Below are 19537 nucleotides of genomic sequence, written 5' to 3' on the forward strand. Positions count from 1 at the left end.
ATACAGGCCGTATTTCTATCCTGGGTCAACATTTCCACCTGTACTGGGGCACATCCTGGCTGCCTGTACCACACCTTCTGGCCGGATGTCTGCGGTGCGTAACGATATCAGGCACCAAAGGAGGTGTCCTGATCTGCCACAGGGACACAATGGGGGTCCCTTTAGCAATAAAGATCGGAGTGTTGACCACAATATCAGTAGGCCATGTACCTGTTACTGGAGGGACTGCTGAGCCTCCCACCTCCAATAGTCTCCCCCAAGGTGCAAGTAGGCCACTTGGGTCCTACCTGCACCTTCCAGGGCCATTTTATTTTATGGGTACCCAGATCTAAATTCTCAGGGGCAGGGAGCAGAAGATTATTTTCATTACCAATCTGGGGTCTTACCTGATGCTCAGTGCCCGTAATTTGGATCCTAAGCCTATGGGGTGGCCCATGTCATCTGCAACATTCTCAGGGCACTGGGTCTGCCGTCTCGAGGTCTTTCATTCAGGTCCCGCAGGGTTTCATACAGTCTTTTCGTCCACCCCTGCAAGGACTGGGAGTCTGTCTTCAGGGCAGCCTTAAGAATACCGTTGTAACGTTCGATGAGGCCTGCCCCCGTTGGATTATATGGCAGGTGGAATCGCCATTCGATGTTATTTTCTTCTGCCCAGTGCTGAATCGTTGCACCAGTAAAATGAGTCCCTTGGTCGCTCTCGATGACTTGCGGTGTCCCGTAGGCAGACATCAGTTTAGTGAGTGCCTTGATGGTATATGCCTGGTCTGCTCTCGGTACTGGGTAGGCCTGCAGCAGCCCACTTGCAGTGTCGACACAGGTCAGGGCGTATCTTGCCCCTTCGGAACAAGGAAGGGGCCCGATGTAATCGACCTGCCATCACTGGAGAGGATTGTGTCCCCTAGCAAGATGGGCTGTTGTTTCGGGCAACGATCTCGGTCTCATCTTGGAGCAAGCGTCGCAATCCTGGCATGCCTGGACGATATCAGATAGTTGTATGGGCAGTCCCCATGCTTTAGCAGCTGCCCACATTGTCTTTTGTCCAGCATGCCGTAGCTTCTGATGTAGCCAGCGGGCGATGTTCTCAGATGGTGAATTCTTAATCCATCAAACTCGGGCCAGTGTGTCGGCTTCATCGTTTCCCGGTGACTGTAGGGGCTGATGACCAGAAACATGGTAGACACGTACAGTCCTGTGTTTGACCGTATTCCATATATCTAACCACATGTCTTTGCCTCAGATCGGTCGGGCATGGATAGTCCATTCCTGGGTGGCCCACTGTGCAATGCAAAGAGTGAGCCCCCGGTGCACAGCCCAACTATCTGTGCAGATGTTCAGGATACCATCACCGGGTTCCTTGGTTATAACCATCCACACTGCTCGCAGTTCTGCCCATTGGCTGCTCTGACCTTCCCCCTCATTGAACCAGATTGTCTCAGTGGAAGGATGGTATGCTATTGCTCTCCACTTGCTCGGGTTGCCCTTGCTGGACCCATCTGTGTACCAGGCATCTTCAGGGATAGGATATTTTCCCTCCTGAACGGGACTCTTCTCTGGTGGAGCGACTGGTATTTCTTTTGGTGCATCGCTGTGATACGTAACTGGGCCTAGGATCTTCTGGAGTTCTTCTTTCAAGGGTGATGAAGACAGACTGCTCCTTTGGCTGAGATAGGCGACCCATCGTGCCACTGTTTGTGCTTGGGCCAGCCCTGTCTTAGGAAGGTGGGTCAGATCTTTCACCCACCCCTGAATTGGCAGAGTGGTCTTGACTATAACTGCAGCTGTTTGAGTTCTTGGCTCTACTGCCTGTAATGCCGAATAGGCAGCCATTAACTGTTTTTCAATCATGCTGTATCTTTCTTCTGCTCCGTGCCAAACCTGAGACCAGAAACCAATGGGGGTCCGAACAGAGCTCTGGCGTTGCCACAGGCCCCAACAGAAGCCGTCTTGAGTAACATGAACGTCCAACTCGGCTGGGAGGGTAGGATCGAATATACCCAATGCCTGAGCTTGTTTAACTGCCAGTTTTGCTTGTTGGAAAGCATCCTGTTCGGTTTTCCCCCAGTCCCATAGCTGCCCCTTTTTTGTGAGTCTGTACAGTGGCCTTAGCAGCTGCGCTAGGTGAGGTATAAAGGAACGCCAATAACCCAATATACCTGGAAACTCTTGCAGCTGCTTTGATGTTGTAGGGACTGGGAACGCCTGAACCTTATCTATGACAGCACTGGGTAGCACTTTGGTCTTTCCTGACCAAACCACCCCCAGGAATTTTACGGACAGGCCTGGACCTTGCACCTTTGGGGGATTTATAGCCCATCCCCTCTGTTGTAAATAGGCGGTTAATGAATCTGCCGCCTGTCCTACTGCCTCCAGTGAGTCGGATGTCAGCAGGAGATCATCAGTATAATGATACAGGTTAACATCATCAGGTTTTCTCCAATCAGCCAGGTCACGCGCCACTAGATTGTGACAATACGTTGGTGAATGCACGTACCCCTGTGGCAGGACCTGAAAGGTCCACTGCCTGCCTCCCCACGTAAACGCAAACTGATCTTGCGATTCCTCAGCAATTGGGATACTGAAGAATGCATTTGCTAGATCTAGGACACAATGATAGGTTTTTATCTCCCTACTCAATGTGTCCATTAGGGAGGCAATATTGGGTACGGCCGCATGAATAGGCGGCGTGACCTTATTTAATTCTCTGTAAACTACTGTCATCCTCCATGTGCCATCTGACTTTTGCACTGGCCGTATGGGGGAGTTATATGGGCTGTGTGCAGGTCTTATAATGCTCACTTTTTCTAATTCCTGCACCGTTCTCGATGTTTCATCCTGCCCACCCGGGAGTCTATACTGTCTGACATTAGTAATCCGGTATGGTTTCGGCAGGCAAACAGGCCCATGTTTCCCATGGCCTCTTAATATTGCCCACACCGCCCGGATATGATACATCTTTGTCGAAGTCTGAACTCTCCCACAGTTGTTTGGAGGGCCAGACCCCATAGAATATCTATGCCCAGGATGTATTCCTGGACTGGGGCAATAGGCACCTTGTACTCCCGGGGTGGGAGATGCCCAACCCCCAGTTTTAACCATGTTTGTGTGACAGGAATAGTCTGTCCCCCAAAACCACCAATCATCGCTCTGTCCCCATCAAATTGCCTCGGATCTCCATAGATAATTGATGTTTCTGCTCCCGTGTCCACCAATGCCATCACTCTCTGAATATTTTTTCGGGACCAATAAATCGTTCATTCTACATAGGGCCTCCGGTCCCGTCTGGAGGCCCTACGGGGACTAACATCCCTTGTCACGCCATGAATTGTGCTAGGGCCAATTCTTTTGCTTCTGACGGCTCAGGCATTGTGGCCCGAGACACCTGAGGTGGCTTCTTTTTCCTATTTGGAACAATAAAATCTTCTAGGTTCCATGTTGTTGTTGGTACCCTCTCTATAACTCTTACCCTTGATTTCTTAGGGTAGCTCTGGAATTGTTGATTGTCCTTTAGTTGTCTCCAGAGCTGGAGAAGGACACGGTTGGGCTGGCGGTCGATCTTAGCAAATTGGGCCCCAGCCCGAATTAAATCATTAAACATTTGTTTTCTGGATACCCTTAAGGGTCCCGATGGAGGAGCTCGAGTAGCCGGCATTTTGGTTTTACTTACCGGCAGGACCTCTGCTTCCTCCAAAAACCGAACATTGCGCCTAGTCCGCAGGCGTTCTGTTTCTCCCAGGTTGGCCACTCACTGGGCAGCCTGCTGGGCTACGGCTTCTGAGGCTACAAGGGGATTTAATGTGGAGACTAGGGTGCCGTACAGATGGGAGGGAGCTTGCTGTAAAATTAAATCTCTCATCCCTACTGAAAATTTAACCATATCAGGGCCATCAAATGTGTCTTCATAGATAGCCTCTCTTACACCCAGTTCGCGGATGTAATTCTGGAGGTCCTCCATGGAGGACCACATGCCTGTATGTAGAGTTATATCCGATTTATTCGGCCATACCACACGGCAGGCCGCCATTAACCATTCTAGTATAGAATGGTTTTCATCACGATATGGATGACCCACATATAACCTTTGTCTGAGAGCAGCATGGACAGTCATGGTGGCCAACTTGGCTATTTCTGGGCCATTCACCAAGACACTTTCTGCCCCAGAATCCCACAGTCTCAATAACCAAGCCGGCACACTTTCTCTAGGCTTCTGCCGAAATCGCTGTACTAAGTCCATCAATTCTGTTGCTGTGTATGGCCGGGCCGTTACGTGTCAATGAGTCTGGACAGGGGGCACTGATCAGGCGGCACCCCTGCCGGTCTGTCCTGCACTGTTGTTGTTTTCTGGGTTACAACAGGACGGACTTCCAGTGGATCGGTCAGAATTGGACATTCAAGGTCTGATTTGGATTTCTTGTTTTCCTGATCAACGAAGTCTGTTGATTCAGGAGACAGGTCATCATTTATTGAAATGTTACGAGTTTGGCCTACGGGAAGATGTAGGATTGTAGAATTGGCTTCTTCCCTGTTAAAACGCCAAGTTCGTGCTCCAGTTTTTCAATGCGGTCTTTCAAAAGCTGATTTTCAGTTTCTAAAGTATTATTTCTTATATCCGCCATGACTCAGTAGTTCCCATACACTGTACAATGCCTGTTTCCATCTCTTTGCTTTCATTTCTCCTTCACCCTGTAGTCCAGCAACTTGTAGCTTTGGATGAGGGGAAGGTGCTTTGTATTTAAATGTTTTGGCAGAGGCAAGTCAGCTGGGTGCAGAGCAGGTCCAGGTGTTGCAGAGAGGCTGGCGCGTGGCTGCTGCTGGGTGGGCGCTGCTGCAGAGCGGTGTACTGCAGAGTCATGTTCCCTGGGCTGTACTTAGTAGTGCCAGCTCAGACGTGAGCCTGTGGTGCTAAAAAAGCTCTTGGTCCTATGCGTGCTTGATGAGCTGAGGTTCTTGTGGGTGGGGAGGCAAAGTGGGCTATGTACTGGGCTTTCAGAATGTCTCCACCACTTCTTGGAGAAACCCCTAGTCCCAGAGAAGTGGAATGGTTGTTCCACAGATGAGTGGAAATGGCAAGCAGGATAGGAAAAAAGCCAGCAACTCTCACAGTAACAAAGGGAAATCACGGTGGTCCCGCAAACACCACACAAGCAGCGCTGTCCTGTTAATCCTTGGGAAGTTTTAAAAGGAAAAGAGTATGAAATGACAAAGTTTGCTGTGTTACAAAATGATGCAGTGAAAGGGGAACAGCCCCAACTTCACGCATAAAGTAGTGGGGCCTGGGATTCTGGAAAAGGAAAATCATTATGCCACAGAACGAATTTGCGGTCAAGCCTCATCTTGATTAGCTTGCTGTGGTGGCACCAGCTCCAAAAGGCTATCTTGGAGCCGCTGAGATTTAGAGGAAGAGTAAGAGCAACAGACCTTCCACGAGTCTGGAAGGTCTCCCGTACCAGGAATAAGTGAGCCAACCTCGAGACGAGAGAACTGAGGGGGTCTGTGTGGAAGGTCTCTGCAGTGGCAGCCTGGAGGGTGTTGGCGAGGCATTTTGCTTTATTACAGGAGGTGTGAAGACAAAACGTTTTTGGCTGTTCTCATGGAGGTGATGCTGGGCGAGCTTGACCTCTGTCTGAGCTGCTACAGCTGCTGCTGTGGTCTTCTTTCTGGTTTTGTATTATGAAGTACTTGGGAAAAGAACTAAATCCTGTCCAGTGCTGTGTCTGTATGATGCCAGCCTCAGCAATGTCCCAGCCTTTACTTATTGCCAGTACAGGCTGGCAAAATACTCCTCAGCAGGCTGAAGACTGAAGGATCCTGTTAACTGCTTCATTTGTTCGCGCTGTATTTGGTTCTTGTTTCATCCATCGCACCGGGATGCCGGTCAGCAAATTCCTCAGATCCATGACAAGAAGCTCAGATCGACTGAACTTCCTGGTTCATGTGTCAACACAACCCCATGCTGACACGTGTCCGGACTGAAACGCTTTAGAACTTGAAGGCAGAGCTTTCTGAAGTGCTCCTGTGTGTGTTTATTCCCTAGAAAGCTCCTGACGTTCCAGAGCCTGCAGGAGCACCTCGACCGGTTGCTAGCAGAGGAGAATGGCTCCAAAGACAGCCAAGGTAGGAGGCACAAGATGCCTGCAGTCTGTGTTTGTGCTGTCTGACTGGGGGGGACAAGTCATGTCATGCAACACAGTTTCCTGAGTAAGCAGTTTTCTGCCATCTTCTGCTCTAATTTATTGTCCCTGTTTATCCTGCCTGCTAGCAGTCCGTCAGACAGCCCTCAAGCAGGTCTGCTTGATGATGGAGGAGGCGAGTTTCCAGGTGGCAATGCCTGAAAAAGCAGCTTTGGAGCAGTAGTTGGATATATTTCAATGACAACGACATGCAGAGCCTTTGCCATGACCAGCTGTGAGGAGTGCTGTCCTCACTGGGAATCGCAGAGGCCTGTGGATGGGTCTCCGCTCTGGATGTTTGGTTAGGGCCTCAGCCTGGTGCCTCTCTAGCATCCGTTTCCCTGAATGAGGCAGGCTGTGGCGGGATGCATCCTGGCTCTTCTCTTACAAAGCATTTTTCTTGCAGACCGCAGTCAGAGCTTGCTTTCAGTTATGTGATATGTTGGCCAAACGTTTGGCTCAGGGTCTGACCTTTGAACTTTGCAGAGGTAAAATTTTCAAATGACATGAAGGCTTCACTTATGATGTGACTGCTGCATAACTTAGGCCTCGGGTGTTGCTGTGCAAGCTTCCTTTTAAATCTCATGGGTGTCTCCTTTTCTGGAGTTCTCAAGGTCTGACGTGTGTAACACTGTTTGAGGGTTCCTGCACTGCAGCAGAATTCAGGTGCCATTGTAGTCTATCTGGCGACACTTCAGAGCTACCTTTAAATCCTGCACATCTTTTTCTTACAAGTTATCTGCAACTCTCTGTTTCAGATCAGTTACCAGAGGGCCGGCTCGGTGCCTCTACTGTGGCGCTGGACCACACGAGTGGCTTTGAGGGGCTCCTGCTGGTTGATGATGACTTACTTGGGGTGAGTGTGATGCTGGCTGCTGCGGGAAATGGGCTTGTGAGACTAAAAGCTCTCGGTTTGTTTGTCACGGCAGGTCCCTTTCACTGGCTTTGTAGTATGTTAAATGGAATCTACTCCAAAAGCTGAGGAGTCCTGGAGGAAATGATGTCACCCAGGAGGGAAAAGGTCTAGCAGTACCCCCAAGTCTTAGCAGGCTCTGAGTGGAGCTGCAAGGGTGGGGAAGTGTTATGCTGGCCCAGTGGCTCACAGAAGAGCTTGGCTAAGCAAGAGGAGGGGATGGCAATCAAGTTTCCTGTCCCTCCTTCCAGTGGCTGCCTCTTCCTTCCTTTCTTGTTATGTTGTTTAACAGTGAGGACAAGCTGAGGACGAGCTGCTGTACTTTTTCCATTCTCCTTTGTCTCTGTCAGTTTCCTGCTGGTCTGTTAGCTGATATTCTTCACTACACTTTTGGGTTTCAGGCCTTATTGCCTAACTTTGTAATATCTTCTGTTTAGTGGTCCAGGCGATTGGCCACAGTAACTTTGGCTCTGTCAGGGCCACAACGTGCGTGTACAAAGGTAAGAAGGTAAGTGGGTGATGCTGTGGTTAAGATCCCAGGAAGAACGCATGGAGAGTTACACAGCTGGCGAGCACAGGAAATCTGGCATATGTTGCAGTTGCAGAGCTCTGTCTTCCCAGGAAGTCAGGAGGGTGAAGAATTGTGTGGTGCCCAAGCGAAGAGTTGGGAGGGGAGTCCTGGGGATGTTGCAAATACCCTTTCTGTGCCAGGTTATTTTCTACGGCGCTGGTTCTTTGTAGTGCGTCAGAGGATGATGCAGTGTTGGGATAAGCAGTGTTCTGGTCTGTGCATGTTCCTAGTGCTCAAGGGAAAAAAGAAAATCCCATCCAGAGGCTTCCAGAAGTGTCTGAAAATGCAATGTGAGCTGCTGTCAGAAGGAGCTGTCACTCCTTCATCCCCCGACCACGAGCTTACAGTGAAAACTTCCCTCTAACGCCCTACCTAAATCTTCTGCCCTTTAGGTCAAAACCATTCCCCCTTGTCTGTCACTATTTACCCGTTCATGAAGCTGATTTCCTGGGACAGCTGGGGCATCCGGCCTAGCCTGTGGGTTCGTGAAAGGCAGGTCCTGCTCAATCAACCTGATCTCTTTCTATGATCAGGTGATCTGCCTGGTAGCTGAGGCAAAGGCTGCTGACGTAGTCTACCTACACTTCAGCAAAGCCTTAACCTGTAAGCAAAGGGCTTACAACCCTTATTCTGATGTGGGAACAGGCTGGGAATGTGTCTAACAATTTTTTTTCTCCTTTGAATGCAGTCGTGGGCTGCAGGAGACATCGTCAGCTGTCCGATAGACCTTAAGGGAGGCACTACTGCTTTCTGCCTGTAAGCCTCTTTGCCCAGTTCTCTGTTCTGTGAATGGCTGCATGTAATCTACATGTTTCCTCGTTGCTCAGCAGGTTGCTGATCCCTCTTTCTTTCTCCTCCCCTTTAAGTTCGTTAGTAGCTCCAGCCTCTGCTTTTCTGCCTTGCGTTGAGAAGCCATGTAAGTGAGCTTTTGAGTCTCCTAGGTTCAGGTGAGAGCAGTTGTTAGAAAAGTGCTCAAGCTCCTAAATCGCTGTAAAGTTTGCTGGGATTTTGAAGCAGAAGGCACATGTTGGGATGCTTAATACTACAGTTGACTGAGCGTGCTGATTGCTTTCATAGCTCTGAGTGGAGCTGCAAGGGTGGGAAAGTGTTATGCTGGCCCAGCGGCTCACTGAAGAGCTTGGCTAAGCAAGAGGAGGGGATGTTGTTAGGAGTCACCAAAGCTTCACGTGCAGTTACGGTGTGGAATACTGATAACAAAAATCATACAACCATGACAGTGGCAAAAACACCATCTAACTCTCACAGGAACAACTCGTGACAGGTCGCCAGCCGGATTTAACTCCATTCACCACCGCTCTGCACCCAGCCCTTCAGCCACTGCTTTACCCATCCAAGCCACGGGGTGCCAGTTTCTCTGGGAGAACACAGCAGGAGACAGTGCCAAAGGCTTTGCTGAAGTGTAGGTAGACTACGTCAACAGCCTTTGCCTCAGCTACCAGGCAGATCACCTGATCATAGAAAGAGATCAGGTTGATTGAGCAGGACCTGCCTTCCACAAACCCACAGGCTAGGCCGGATGCCCCAGCTGTCCCAGGAAATCAGCTTCATGAACGGGTAAATCACAGAATTGTAGGGGTTGGAAGGGAGCTCCAGAGCTCATCGAGTCCAACCCCCTGCCAAAGCAGGTTCCCTACAGCAGGTCGCACAGGTCGGCATCCAGGCGAGACTTGAACATCTCCAGAGGAGACTCCACCACCTCCCTGGGCAGCCTGTTCCAGCGCTCCGTCACCTCACTGTACAGAAGTTCCTTTGCACATTGGTGCAGAACTTCCTATGCTGCAGTTTCCGGCCGTTTCCCCTTGTCCTGTGTCCACTCACCACTGAAAAGAGTCTGTCCTCGCCATTCTGCCCCCCACACCTCAGATACTGATAGACCTGGATCAGCTCCCCTCTCAGCCTTCTTTTCCCAAGGCTGAACAGACCCAGTTCACTCAGCCTTTCTCCATAGCAGAGATGCTCCAGGCCCCTCGCCATCTTTGTGGCCCTCCGCTGGACTCTTTCCAAGAGATCCCTGTCTGCTTTGTGCTGGGGAGCCCAGAACAGGACGCAGAGCTCCAGATGAGGCCTCAGCAGGGCAGAGCAGAGGGGGAGGATCGCCTCCCTCGACCTGCTGGCCACGCTCTGTGCAATGCACCCCAGAATGCCAGTGGCCCTCTTGGCCACGAGGGCACACTGCTGGCTCATGGCCGACCTGTCGTGGTAAATAGTGACAGACAAGGGGGAATGGTTTTGACCTAAAGGACGGAAGATTTAGGTACGGTGTTAGAGGGAAGTTTTTCACTGACAAGGTGGTGAGGCGCTGGAACAGGCTGCCCAGAGGAGCCGTGGAAGCCCCTTCTCTGGAGGTATTCAAGGCCAGGTTGTATGGGGCCCTGGGCAGCCAGATCTAGTCCTTGGTCTAGCGGTTGGTTGGCAACTGCCTGCATCAAGGGATCTAGAACTTGGTGATCCTTGAGGTCCCTTCCAACCCGAGACATTCCGTGATTCTGTGATTCGATGATCTCACTCAGGATGATCTGCTACCTAACTGTCCCTGGCACCGAGGTAATACTGACCGGCCCGTAGTTGCCCAGGTCCTTCGCACAACCCTTCTTCTGGATGGGAGTAACACAGGCAAGATTCCAATCACCTGGGACCTCTCCAGTTGAGCAGAAAGGCTGACTGGTGGTGGAAAACAGCTTGGCAATCACCACTTGCAGCTCCCTCAGCACCCTCGGGTGGATCCCATCTGGCCCCATGGACTTGTGACAGTCCAGATGAAGAAGTTGGTCTCTATGTGTTTCCAACCTGAATTGTGGGGGCCTTATTCTGCTCTCCATCCCAGACTTCCAAGTCAGGGGGTGGAGTACCTGAGGATAATTGGTCTGACTTTTAAAGACAGATGTAAAGAACCTCAACCTTTTCCTTATCCACAGTGGTCATGTTCCCCTGAAGATTCTCCTTAGCCCTCCTCTTACTGTTAACATATTTGTAAGAAGGTTTTTTTCGTTCTCTTTTCCTACAGTGGCCAGGTTGAGTTCATGTTGGGTTTTTGTGTTTCTGATTTTCTCCCTGCATGGTCCTGACCACTTCTATGTGCTCGCCCTGAGTTGCCAGTCCCTTCTTCTACAGGAAGTAAACTCTTCTTCTCTCCTGGAGCCTCAGCAAAAGTTCCCTGTCCTTCTCTGTCGGCTCATTTTACAGCATGGAGGGACAGCCTGCTCTTGTGCCCCTAAGACTGTGGAATACAAGAAAACCTGTTCAGAGCAGCAGCTGTGGAGCAAGATAAACAGCGTGAGAACCAAGGACACCTCTAGAAGAAGAAAGAACGTCTCACGGCTCTGACTGGATAAGTGCCTGCATGAACGGTTGAAGAGTGCTTTGTAGAATGCTCTGTCAATGTGGAGGGGTGGGTGGGAAAGCTAGAAGAAGAAAACCTGTAGGTTTGCCAAGGTATGTAAGTGATGTGAGAACTTGTAATAAACGACTTGGACCATTCACATCTGAGTGCGTGCATCAGATGCTGCATAAGGCTTCCTTCTTGAGGAGCGACCAGCCTCCCTGGACCGCCTCGCTCTTCAGGGCTGAATCCCAAGGGACCCTCCCTACCAGTATCCTGAGTAATTCAAAGCCTGCTCTCCAGAAGCCCAGGGCAGCACTTTTGACTCCTGACTTCACCAAGAAAAGAAAACTCTACCATCTGGTGGTCACTCCGCCCTAGACAGCTCCCGACCTCCACATCTCACACCAGTCCTCCGCTGTCTGTGAACAGCAGCTCTAGCGGGGCACCTTCCTGGTGGGCTCTCTTACCAGCTGTGTCAGGAGGCACACATCTTCCACGCACTCTAGAAACCTCCTAGACTGCTGCTTCGGCACTGTACCGTATCTCCAGCACGTATCAGGGAAGTTGAAGTCCCCCATGAGAACAAGGGCTGGCGATTGCACGATTTCTGCCAGCTGCTCGTCGAACACCTCACCTGTTTCTCCATTCTGGTTAGGCGGTCTGCAGGAGACCCCCACCAGGATGGCAACAGTGTTCCCCCCCCGTCCCCGATCCTTACACACAGGGACTCAACCTGATCATTCCCAGCCCCAAGCTCAACAACACTGAAACACTCTCTAACTTTGAGAGCCATGCCACAACCCCTCCTTCCTTGCCTATCCCCTCCAAAGAGCTTATAGCCCTCCCTTGTAGCAAAACACGCGTGGGAGTGATGGCATAAGTCATAGTTTGCCTGCTGCACAATGGCTTCCAGCTCCTGCTTCTAGCACTTGCTGTGTGCGTTGCTGCAGATGCACTGCAGCCGAGACATTGCTGACACCCACAGCTCCTGCGTTCTTCCTCTTCACACCCAATTTCAAGCTCTCAAGCTAGCATAACGTACTCTCAGCACCGGTGATGACATGCCCACAGTAGTGTGTTCAGTTCTGGGCTTCCAACTACAAGAGAGACATGGAGGCCCTGCGGTGTGTCTGGGCAACGGGGCAGGAAGGGGTCTGGAGCAAAGGTGCCATGAGGAGCGGCGGAGTGAACTGGGGTTGCTCAGTGGAGAGGAGGCTCAGGGGAGGCCTCACCACTCCGTACGACTCTCTGGAAGGAGGCTGTAGAGAGGGGGGGGTCAGCCTCTTCTCCCAGGTAACAGCGATGGGACGAGGGGGAACGGCCTCCAGTTGCACCAGGGGATCCCCGTTGGACCTTAGGAAGAACATCTTTGCTGAAAGAGCGGTCGGGCACTGGCACAGCTGCCCGGGGAGCTGGGGGAGTCAGCGTCCGCGGAGGCGTCCCGGAACCGTGGGGATGTGGCACTGAGGGACGTGGGCAGGTGGGGGGTGGGACTTGGTCATCTCAGAGCTCTTTGCCAACCATAGGGATTCTGTGATCCTGTGGATCGAGTCATTTATTGTAACGAGAGGTAATGAGCAGCAAACAGCCAAAAAGTCATGGAAACACGCAAACACTTGACTGGGATACTGATGGAGCCACAGGCCCGGCAGCACTCAGGTGGGGCCGGGAGGGTGGACGTGTCGCCCAGTGCCTTCAGCAGCACCAACACGCCGGGCTCCAGCGGGGCTGCGTCCGGCACCGGGCCCCTCGCCCTGCACTGGCTGCAAGAGCCGCCGCCCTCCTGCCTGGGTGCCCTCAGCCCCTGTGAGGTGTGATGGCGTCACAGAGGGTGGCACGGAACGGCCATTGTGACACGCGGGGTGCGGAACAGAGCTGAGGCTGCGGGGCTCAGGCCGAGCTCAGTGCGACCTGGTGAGGTGAGCAGGGAGGAAGGGGCTGCCTGAGGCTGCCGAACGAGGAGGCTTCCCCAGCGCTCAGGGGCCTGAGCTGAGAACTCAGCCTCGTCCCGCTTCTCCCATAGGTTGGCACGCAGAGGACGAAGCCCAGCTCAGATGGGACAGAGACTCTGCAAGTGCTTGCTGTCACCGCGCACAGTGTGCGCAGGGACACAGGAGGCCGCCAGCTCTAGGGAGCCAGGTGAGAGTAAAGAATCCCTGCACGCAGCTCGCAGCTCCCCATTGCCGGGCAGAGGGGGGCTGGGGGTCTGCCTGCGGCGGAGAGGGCAGGCGGGGGCAGGCCGTGCCGCTCTGCTCCTTGGCCGAGCGGCCGCGGCTGAGCTGTGGCTGCCTGCTGGTGCCGCTGGGCCTGCAATGCCCCTTCCTCTCCTCAGCCTCTGGCCCTGCCCCTCAGCTGGCACGGCCGGCACGGAGCAGCCCCTGGGGCAGCCCCCGGGGACACCTGGCCCCGCAAGGCGCTCACTGCTGTTACTCTCCCTTCTCCAGCATGCGTGCTGTGTGGCCGAGTGGATGAGCATTCGAGCATCCTTGGGCACAAAGTGCAGATCGGTGGATTCTATTTCCATACTTTCTGTGCGGTGAGTTCCCACGTTGTGGCTGTCCACGTTGTGTCCTGACACCTTTGTCCACGTTGTCCTGACACCTGTGTCCACGTTGGCTCCTGACACCTTCCTCCGAGCAGGGATTCCCTGCTTCCTGCCCTAACAAGATCATGCTCTTTCCTCTTGTACAGCTATTTGCCAATGGTCTTTATCAACATGTGGAAGGCAATATAAAGACAAGTTTTCGCACAGAAGATCTGGTACGCACCATGAAGCAGGCAGAGCAGACGGTGAGCACCGGACCACAACAGGGAGCTTTGTGACAGGACAGGCATGGCGAGCTTAGCCTGGCCCAAAGAAAGCAATCCCAGCCCTTCCAAGCAGCTCCAAGAGAAATTCCTGCTCTTGCAGACCAGCCCAGTTCACCAGGCAGCTCTGCAGAGTGCCACCCAGCCCTGCCCCCATCCTGTGCCCTGCCCACAGGTGCGGGCTCCGCTGCATAGGCCCTGGGGCTGCTGCTGATGGGGGCTGCTCTGCTCTTTCCAGCTCTGCTTCGTTTGTGGCAATCTGGGGGCCAGCATCACCTGCGCAGATCCGGGCTGTGACCGCAGCTTCCACCTCCCCTGCGCCTCGGAGGGTGAATGCATCACCAAGCACACTGGAGAGTTCAGGTAAGGGCTGCCAGCTATCACCTGCGAACCTCCACCCCCTGCTGTCAGCACCAGCCAAAGAAGCCAGGAACACAGGAACGCGCTGTGACACCTCCCAGCAGCCTGACAGAGCCACAGCCAAGGCCTGGGGCTCTTTCCTGTTCCTCTGCCCCTTCTCACAGCCCTTCTCTCCTTGCCCATCCCTCCCATCTTCCCCCAGGGCCTTCTGCTGGGAGCACCGCCCACACCAGGCAGTGGAGGCAGCACCTGCGCAGGACACGACCTGCATCGTCTGCATGGAGCCCGTGGGTGACAGCAGGTCATACAGCACCATGGTGTGCCCAGCCTGCCGACACGCCTGGTTCCACCGGGCCTGCATCCAGGTAGGAGCCCTCCCCTCACCCTGCAAGCACCGCAGCTGCTCAGCAGCACCAGGCCTGGCTCACACTCACACTGCTTGTGTTTCTGCTGCAGGAACAGGCTCTGCGCGCAGGGATTTTTTGCTTCCAGTGCCCCCTCTGCAGAGACCGGGTCAAGTTTATTAAAGACATGCTCTTTATGGGGATCCGAATCCCATTCAGGTTGGTGTCTTTCAGACAGCTCTTGAGATGTGAGGGCACATGAGCTGTGCCTGCCCAGGGACTGTCCCAGCAGGCCTGGCCCTTTGCAGCCACCAACATGGCCCTCAGCACCATTGGGAATCTCAAACTGGAGACAGGGTGGAGGGGGAGGGATTCCTTGGATTAGTTTTAGCCCTGGGGCAGCGGGTGCTCATCACATTCCCTCCCTTCTCTGGCAGAAGACCAACATGGGAGGACGACAACACCTACACATCTCTACTGGAGAGGCACAGGAGATGCGATGCCAGCGACTGCCGTTACCCACGCGGCAGGGAGCGGGCAGAGGGAGAGGGGTGAGTTGCCTCAGCAGCCCTCTGGGGCTCTGCGTGGGATCGCGGCCTGGCCACAGCCTGGGGCAGCACGGACTGAGCACCAGAGCCGTGCTGGGCACTCCCTGGCTCAGATCACTTTGTCCTCATGGCCGCAACCCCTTGGTTTCCCCAGGCCCTGGCAGCTGCTCCTCTGCAGCTCCTGTGCTGCGCAAGGCACTCATCGGCGCTGTTCCAACTTGAGTCAGAGCACAGCCAGCTGGGAGTGCAACGCCTGTGCTGGAGAGGGCACCGGTAAGAGGCAAACGGCCGCGTGCTGCTGGGCTGGGGCCAGGCGAGGCCTGGCAGCGGCTGCTCAGAGCGGCCTTGCTCAACTCCCTCTAGCCCTGGACAAATGGGAGCCAGTTCCACCCCGTGGCTGTAATTCCGTCCTGCTCACCTTCCTGCCTCCCCTTACAGCCTCCAGCAGCAACTCAGATCTTGCTGAATACAGCACCGTCAGCCAGCAGGAAATGGAGCCATCCCAAGGCTCTGCGACACCAGAGAGGAGCAGCTCCAGCACCACCAGCCAGCCACCATCGGGGCCAGCTGACTGTTCCCACGTGCCTGAGAGCGGCGGCCTGTCCAGGCAGCGCAGGACAGACCGGAGGAGAATCCGCCCACATCTACACCGGGATGAAAATGGCTTTAATGAGCCCCAAGGACACCGTGGGAGTAGCCACACTGCTGCCCCAGTTGCCGAGAGCAGCACCCTAAACTCTGCCAGCCAGGGGACATCAGAGTCCTCAAGGAACTCCCCTGCAGTTGGCTACAACCTCCGGAGCAGACAGCGGCGGCGAGCTCAGACAAGAAGCCGCTCTCCGTTGCAGCGCCGGGCCCCAGATTCTCCAAGCCAGCCCCGAAGACGCCAAACACGTGGGAGCAGGCAGGCACCGACCCGAAGTGCTGAGAGCGGCACCAACAGACGCACAAGACGGGGAGCACCGCGGCCCTCAAGGGCTTCCACAGCAGCTGATGGAAGCCGGTCCAGACAGCCAGGGCGGGCCCGGACTCGAAGCCGCTCCCCTCTTGAACATCGGGCTGCAGAGACCCGCAGCCAGCCCCGAAGATGCCGCAGGAGCCGCTCCAGGCGGCGAGGGCCAGCCCAGGGGTGAAGCCGCTCCCGGGTACCACGTCGGGCCCTGAACATCAACAGCCAGCCCCAATGATGTCGCGGGAGCAGCCATGTGCAAGCTCCAATTGTATCCAAAGTCATCACAGTCCATCACAATAAAACTGAGAGTTCCATCACGCCACTGTCAGTTTTGTTCTTCTCTGCCTTTCCCGGGGTGGGCAGCTGTACAGGCTGGCCCTTCCCCCCAGCACCCAACCCACTCCCTCCTCCCTGCGGCCCGGCTCAGGCTGAGCTGGGTTCTGGCCCCGACTCCGGCGGGGCGCAACGTTTCCAACACGCAACGCAGGCCAGGCTGGCAGCTGCGGCCCCGTCCTGGGGGCGTTTCCGTCGTCTTGGGCACGCCGCTGTGTTTGGGACATGCAGGCAGCCCTGGGGCTGCTGCCGGCTGCGGCGTGGGCCAGGACCCGGCCTTTCCTCCCGCATTCGGCCAGCGCCACAGTGCCACAGCTCTGAGGGCTGCTGCTGCTGCTGCTCTGGGGATGCTGCCAGGCAGGGGGTGACGCAGCCCATCGAGCGCGTGAGCCACTCTCCTCTGCCCCAAAGTCCGGCGTCACGCCTCCTGTGCGAGCAGTACCAGTGCTGCCACTGCTCCTAAGCGGGACGGCCACCCTTTACTTACTCGCTCCAACTGCCCAGAGAAGCAGCCCGCCGCTCTCTCCCTGCACCCAGTGTGTTCTCCTAACACACCCAGCGCAGCGCGTGACGTTTTGCTGCCGTGCCACAGCCGTCTTGCAGCCCCGAGCGCGGTCGCAGCCCCCTTCGCTCTCGCGACACGGCGCGTTAGCGGCCTCGTCTCATTCCAGCTTTGCAAACCCTCCTTCCCACGCCCGCTCCGGGCCCGTCGGCCGCACTCCGCCGCGCACCCAGCGCTCTCCGGCCGCTGTCCCCGCGCCATCCCCCGCCGGCCGGGCCGTCTGGGCGCGTTCCCTCCCCCTCCGGCTCTCGCTGGCCGCCGCGCACCCGGGGACGCCCCGCGCGGACTCACGGCGCGGGTGCGGAGCGCGGTCCGCTCGGCGCCTCCGCCCGTCTCCCAGCAACGCGCCCGCCCGCTCGCGCGGCCCTCGCGGCTCGCCGTAGCGCGGCGGGGCGCCGAGCGGGGCCCGGCACAGGGGCTGCCCCCGGCAGCGCGACCTCAGCCGGGGGGGGCGGAGAGGCCGCGTCCGCGTCCTTCCGGGCCGGGGCCGGCGGCTCGGTGGGAGGCTGCCCGCTTCTGGCCTTGGGGACGTCGCCGCGTTTGGCACGCGCGGGCAGAGCCGGGGCTGCTGCCGGCCGTGGGTGGGCCGGGACCCGGGCTTTCCTCGTGCGTTCGGGCGGTGCCGCGGGTCTGAGGGCTGCCGCTGCTCTGGGGATGCCGCCGGGCTGGCGGTGCTGGCCTTGTCTCCTCGCCCTTGCCGCGATGGAGGGTGGAGTGCAGCTGCCAGACAAAGCTGCGTTGGCTGGCCCTCCTGCCCATCCTGTGATTTAAAACCTGGCCTCCCTCGTGCCGTTTGTTCTGCGCTTCTTCTACAAAGGGTTCTGCTTGTGGCCGCCCAGAGTGGGGAGTCCAGTGCCTGGCCTCAGTCAGAGCCCACGTTTGCTGGGGCTGCATGGGCCGGCTTGTTTTCAGGCACCGAATCACCGATCCGGGCGGTGAAGAGGCTGATGTGTGTGCTGCTCTGCCCTCTCTCTGACCTGCTCCGGTGGGATATGCAGTGTGGCAAGGCAGCGGTGCTGCGCCCTCCTACTTGTTGAGGGCATCCAGAAGCTCAGGACCCTGGCCGCTCACTCCGCGAGGCACTTGCCGAGTTCCTAACTTGTCTCAGACCAACTTGCTACATGCTCTGTATAAGATGCGTTGCAGAATCACAGCATGGCTTGATTGAGAGGGACCTTATGGCCCCCCAGCCCCACCCCTGCCATGGTCTGGCTGCCCCCCAGCTCGGGCTGCCCGTGGCCCCTCCATGGCCTGAGGCACCTCCAGGGATGGCACCCACAGCTCTGGGCAGTACTGCCAGCGCTTCACTGCCCTCTGAGCAAAGAACATCCTAATATCTCACCTAAATCCCCCCTCTTTTAGTTTGAAGTTGTTACCCCTTGTCCTCTTACTATCAGACGGTGTCGGAAGTCACTCTCCCTCCTGCCTGTAAGCTCCCCTCAAGTACTGGAAGGTCACAGTGAGGTCTCCCTGGAGCCTTCTCTTCTCCGTGCTGAGCAACCCATCTCCCTCAGCCTGTCTCCATAGGAGAGGTGCCCTTCGTGGCCTCCTATGGCGCCGCTCCAACAGCCCTCCTTTACTGGGGCCTCCAGGCCTGGATGCAGTGCTCCAGCTGGGGCCTCATGAGGGCAAAGCAGAGGTGGAACGATCCCCTTCCTGCCTGCTGCCGCCCTCTGCTGATGCAGCCCAGGATGCTGTTGGCCTTCCAGGATGCGAGCGCACGCTGCTGGCTCCTACAGAGCTTTTTGTCCATCAGGACCCCCATGTCGTTCTCTTAGGGCTGCTCTGAAAGAGCTGTTCTCCCAGTCTGGACACAATCTGGTATTGCCCCAAGCCAAGTACAGCACCTTGCCCTTGGACTTACTGAGCTTTGCTAAGTTCACATGGGCCCGCTTCTCAAGTTTGTCCCTCTGGATGGGATCCTTTCCTTCCATTGTATCAGCTGCCCCACGCAAGTTGGTGCAATCCACAGCCATGCTAATCCCACTGGATATGTCATTGGTAATGATGTTGAAGAGCACTGGTCCTAAGACGGACCCCCCGCGGGACACCGCTCGTCACTGGCTCCCACCTGGACATAACGCTGCCAACCAGCCACTTCCTCACCCACCAAATCGTCCACGCTTCAAATCCGTATCTTGGGAAGGACTGGGGAAATCCTGGGAAGATTTTGGGCAGTTGGACAAGTGGATCTGAGAGCAGGATTGGCAGCTGTTCCCGGCTTTGGGCTCTTGTGTGGTGGCGTTAGTGGTGGCACTTTGACTTCTTTGGCTGAACCCTGCTGTTTACTCCAGGTGCATGAACCCACAAGAAAGGGGGAAGTCCTCAGGTGGCAGCATCCTCCCCCGCAAGTTCTGTTCTAGGTGTCTGTCCTACCTCCGCTCTGGAGCTGGTGCCTGTGAAGAATGACCTCTCGGGGTGCTGGGACGGCTCTGTCAAGGAAGAACTGCAGGCTGAGCACTGGGCCAGAGAAGTCCAAGGTTGCAGGTACGGGCTGAGCATGCTTTGTATGAGCAGGACTGCTGTGGATCAGGGTGAGCGGCCCTGGCCTCACCTGAGGTCATCTGCATTGCAGTTGCGCTTATCTTGCTGACAAGAGGCATAGCGGGACTGCAACAGTAAATGTCTGAGCTGAG

At 55.5% G+C, this 19537-nt stretch overlaps 1 protein-coding gene across 1 annotated transcript; it reads left to right on the forward strand.

The window, feature by feature from the left end:
• Nucleotides 1–12592: 12592 nt before the first annotated feature.
• LOC306956415 (uncharacterized protein) lies at nt 12593–16241 on the forward strand (the record flags this gene model as incomplete). Its single annotated transcript, XM_079547693.1, is given in 10 exon segments — nt 12593–12800; nt 13439–13530; nt 13686–13784; nt 14041–14165; nt 14365–14538; nt 14540–14725; nt 14944–15057; nt 15209–15327; nt 15493–16184; nt 16188–16241. Coding segments are annotated over 10 exon segments (1863 nt in total).
• Nucleotides 16242–19537: the final 3296 nt, after the last annotated feature.

This window comes from Tetrao urogallus, assembly GCF_951394365.1.
Source record: "Tetrao urogallus genome assembly, chromosome: 29".
Lineage (NCBI taxonomy): Eukaryota > Metazoa > Chordata > Aves > Galliformes > Phasianidae > Tetrao > Tetrao urogallus.